Here is a 5,070-nt window from a genome sequence, read left to right on the forward strand (position 1 = left end):
AAAAAGAATGCATTCTATCTGGCTCCATTTTTATAAAATTCCAGAGTACACAAAATAATTTATCTTGACAGAAGATTAATGATTATTGGGGGCCAGAAGGAGTGGGGAAGAATGAATTAGAAAAGGGCACAAGGAAGCTTTTGAGAGTAATGCCTAAGTTCGTTATCTTGATTGTGGTGGTTTCATGGGCACATACATACGTCAAAACTCATCAAATTGTTTATCTTTAAAAAAAATATTGTCCTCTTAAATAAGTTGCTTTTTTGTCAATTGTACCTCAATAAAACTAAAAACAAGTAGGAGAGACTATATTATTTTAAAATGTTAATATCATAAAACGCAAAGAGAGGCTGTGGAAATGTTCTAGACTATTGGTTTTGAATAGAACCCTCTGTGATGATGAAATTTCTGTATCTGTAACATACAATAGAATAGTCAGGAGCTACTATGACGACTGGGCAATTGAGATGTGACCAGCACAGCCGAGGAACTGAATTTTTAATTTTATTTAATCTTAATCGATTTTAATTTAAATGGCCACATTAGACAGCACAGTTCTAGATTAAAGGAGGCTAAGTATATATAAAAAGTAAATATGATCTCTGACCCTATACTGGATCCTGTGCTGGAGGATGAAAAATGCTATGAAGAACATTACTGTATAAACATTCTCTTCCTGGGGGGCCATATCCCTAAACATGGAAATAGCTTCATTGAGTGATCCCTTCATGGCATGAGTGTTTGAGGTTACGGGAATTTATCTGTCTAGGAAAGTTAAGACTGAAGATCCCTTGGTTTCCCTAAGCTAGATTTATCATTTTGTTCATCCTTTATATGATCTTTCTTTCCAGAGATAGACTACTGTGCCTCACCTGATCATGGATGTCAGCATGAGTGTGTTAACACAGACGATTCCTATTCCTGCCGCTGCCTAAAAGGCTTTACCCTGAATCCAGATAAGAAAACCTGCAGAAGTAAGTGGCCCTGGGTGTTGGAGAAGGGCTTGCTCCACTAAATGCCCGGCTGGGTTTCCTTTTCCTCACAAATTTCAAGCAATGTATACTTGTACACAGCATTTATGTTTACTAATATTACTCTGCCCTTTACTTTACCTTTGTTTCACCTGTGATGGGGATGATTTTTAGAGAGTGGATGGACTGGGTCTGCCCATTGAATTCATTTAGCAATGTTAAGGCCCAAGCTGAAGGCCCCACCTATCTGAAATGGGGGTGCATGCTCCCTCTTTCTTACCCCCACAAGGTGTATTTGGGATTTAAGAAAGAAAAGTCTGGGCCCAGAAATGGGAGGTAAAAGAAGCTGGCTTCTTCCAGTCCTGCAAGATAAAACACTTCATTGCTGCTACCAGGGGAAAGTTGCAGCTCTATCTTCTTTGAAATGAAGGAAGAAAAAAGAATAAGACTCTCAGGCATCCTCACACCATTCAAGGGGTATAGGTGTCAACAGGATGATCTTAAGGATGTGACTCAAATGCCTGTCATCTGGCACATCAAGGGACCTGTCCGCAAGGGACCTGGAGATCTAGAGCATGGACCCCAAATGGGGTCTCTTTAAACCAGACTGTCCCTGAGAGTGGAAAAGTATACAAGGACAGATTCTTATCTTTTTCTCATTTTTGAATCCTCAACACCTCAAAGTTTTGGCACATGTAGGTGGACAGAGTGAATGAATGAATGAGTAAATGGATCTCTCTGAGATTTGTCATTCTGGATAAATTGCAACTATTATTTGAATTACTCAATCTTGTTGTAAAGATAGCCCTTGTAAAGCAAGCCAGTTGTGAGTTTTTTCATAAAGGATTCCATAGTTTATGCTTTGGCACACTGAGTTGTTTGCATTCTCCTGGCACTGTGGTGGTGCACAGAGCTCTCAGGATCTCCCATTTAGACAGGTGTAGTCTCATGCTCTCCATCACCCACTTCTTCCTGGTAATATGGACAGCAGTCCTGCATCACAGGACTGAGTTTTCAAAGCTTTGACCGTATATCTCTTTTGAAAAGACTGTGGGCTGTATAACTGAATGCAGACGGGCCACTTTCTGCTTACAGCACATATTGACTTACATGCTCACTCTAATAAGTATTAGAACTTGTACACTAGCAGATGGTTGCAGAGCCCGTATTTTGAAACTGAGCCTCTCTTATAAAAGATAATTCCCACTGCCTTGCCTGGATACAAACCCTGGAAACATTCAAGCATTAAGTGGGAATTTTAACTGAGAGCGTTCAGAATGTGAAAACAATTAGATGGAATATTTTCCATTAGACCACACATGCATACAATATGTTGGAAAGCCAACTATTCTGGCCTGGCCACGCCTCTCTGTGCTATTCACACCTTTTTCAGGAGGTGAGGGTATCCATGGGCTAACTATACCCAGAGAAAATCACTCACAGGTGGACTCATGTTTGTGGAGCAAAAGCTATTATGTGGGAGATAATTAGATCTGGTTCAAATCAGGCAATCGTTGTGGTCGTAAGCTTCACTGTGTGTTCCTAACGGAAGGAAGAGGAAACAAGTCGGGCATGTGGCCGTCAGCAGAGGGAATCTGCTTGAAGCTCTGCATCTTGTACCAATCATCTAAGATTCCCTCCACCTCCATCACTCCCTCCACATCCTGCCTGGAGAGGCACTAGGAACAGGAGAAGGGTCCAAACAGTGCACACATCACTATCAAAGGAGGCCAAGAACGGAAGGGGGAGTGGAAAGGAAGTGACCATTTGGTAGTAGTTTGACCACCACAAATTGGCCCACAGCTGGGCTGATTTGCAGGCCCAGTCCGGAGTCCCTAACACTCATTCATATATATTCAGCAATTATGGCTCCATTTCCTCTTTAGCCAGGTGCCCTACTTTTCCATCCAAGAAAAAATTGAATTTGTTCCTAGAACCGGATGTCCTCATCAGTCCTTCTCCCGCATCCTGCCTCATTGTTACACTTTCTATTGTCTTTGTTGTGGACCCAGCCCTTCTCCTCAGTCAGCCTCTTAGAACTGCCCCTGACTTAATATTTGCATTCAGTTGATAATGGCAGGCAGCTGTTAACAGAAGGGAGTGCTCCTTGTCTCTCTGGAGCATTACATGGAAGAGGGAAGCAAAAAACTGGGTTTAAAATCTGGAGTTCGTTATTAGGAGTCTGCCGATTTCAAGAGCGTAAGGAATCTCAAGCTCAGGATACAGCCATTTACATTTAATAGGCGGTTAATGGATGTGGGCTATTTTCAAATCTAATAAGAAATCTATTTTTCAAAGGAATTTGATGTCAGCCAATTAAACTGGGGAAAAAAGTTCAAGCAGAATCCTACTGAAGAAAAGAATCTGGGCCAGGATTTGTTCTTCCTCCTCATCTGGGCACAATTTGTTTTTCTGAAAAGTGCTGTTATCGATTTAAGGCATAAATTATTAAAGTGGTGGTGCAAAGCATAGACACCGGGACTGGCCTGGTTGTCTAGGTGGGGCCCTGGGGTGAAATCGGATGTGAGTGTGACCTATGTGATAGGCTCCAGGGTTGCTTGTGCTGACACCACTGCTGGTGCTCCCTGTAACTGAAGATATCACTCTAACGACCTAGGGTGGGGTCCACAGGGGACTGAGCCGGGGAATGTGAGGGCTGGGCTTGGCAGTGTCACTTATCCTGGCCATGTGACCTTGGACAGGTTGCTTTACTTTTCAGCACCCAACTTTCCAAAACCAAAGGAACACGACTTCCTGCTTTAACATTGTGTAACCTGTCCAATTTTTCTGAAATTATCTGTGTCACTCAGTTTGCATTGTAATTTATTCTCTGGGATCGCTGATCTCTCATGTTTTTATGTCTTGCTTCTGAGCTAGGTCTTCAACTCATAAGCATTGTTTGATTTGTTATCTGACAGCTCTGCCATCTGACCTCGCAGGGCTTTACCCGATATTCTGGGCTTTACCAGATAAAGCTACCCAAGCGAGGTCCACCTGTAGCACTTCACAGTTAGTGAGGTGATGGTGTGCATAGTGGCTACTCAATATATACTGACTGCATGAATAAGTGAGTGAATGAATACCTAAGTAATACACATATGAAGGAATGTGACTCAAGCGTCTAAAGAAAGCAAAGGTTAAATCTGCGCTATAAGGAACCATTTGAGAAGAGTCATTTTTGAATTGCTGTTTGCCAGATAGCTGAGCAATAACTTCTTTAAGAATCTAAGTGTTTTTCAGTTTAATTGTTTTGTGTGTATGCCTTTCTTAAAGACAATGCTGGGTCAGCCAAGTGACTCAGTTGGTTAAGAGCTCACTCAAGAGTTCGAACTCTGAGCAACAGTGGTTCAAGTCCCAGCCCGATCTGAACTGCCGTTGAGCTGCCAACAGGTGGCAGGATGGCTCAGCTAAAAAAAAAAAAAAGTCAATGCTGGGTTTTAAAAAATTGTGGTAAAATATGCATAACATAAAATTTACCATTGTAAACACTTTTAAGTGGAGTTATGGAGCTCAGTGGCATTAAGTACACTCACATCATTATGCAACCATCGTCACACAGCTCCAGGACTTTTTCATCTCCCCAGACTGAAACTCTGTACCCATTAAACAGTAACACCCCATTCCTCTCTCCCCCAGCTCTTGGCAACCATCATTCTATTTTCTGTCTCTATGAATGTGACTACTCTAGGTACCTCATATAAGCGGAATCATACAATATTTGTCCTTTTCTGACTGGCTTATTTCACTTAGCATAGTGTTTTCAAGGTTCATCCATGTTGTAACATGTGTCAGGGTTCCCTTTCTTTTTAAGATGAATAATATTGCATTTGTATGTATATGCCACATGTTGTCTATTTATTCATCTATCAACAGAAAATAGACACTTGGGTTGCTTCCATCTTTTGGCTGTTTGAGCATGATGCTACTATGAACACGGGTGTACTAATATCTGTTTGAGTCTCTGCTTTCATTTCTTTTGGGTATATACCCAGAAGTGGAATTGGTGGACCGAATTGTAATTGTATGTTTAATTTCTTTTTTTTAAGATTTTTTTATTTTATTGGGGAATTAGGGGATGGGAACAGCGCTGGGGAATTGG

The 5,070-nt window shown here is 41.5% G+C and overlaps 1 protein-coding gene across 1 annotated transcript in view; it reads left to right on the plus strand.

Annotated features, from left to right (window-relative positions):
• MATN2 (matrilin 2) overlaps positions 1-5,070 on the plus strand; it is a 136,683-nt gene that overhangs the window by 95,683 nt on the left and 35,930 nt on the right. Inside the window, exons 6-7 of the mRNA XM_019642525.1 lie at positions 256-296; positions 852-974. Of these exons, the coding sequence (XP_019498070.1) occupies positions 256-296; positions 852-974 (164 nt within the window). The remainder of the gene's footprint in view (positions 1-255; positions 297-851; positions 975-5,070) is intronic.

The sequence above is a fragment of the Hipposideros armiger genome, unplaced genomic scaffold, assembly GCF_001890085.2.
Source record: "Hipposideros armiger isolate ML-2016 unplaced genomic scaffold, ASM189008v1 scaffold_70, whole genome shotgun sequence".
NCBI lineage: Eukaryota > Metazoa > Chordata > Mammalia > Chiroptera > Hipposideridae > Hipposideros > Hipposideros armiger.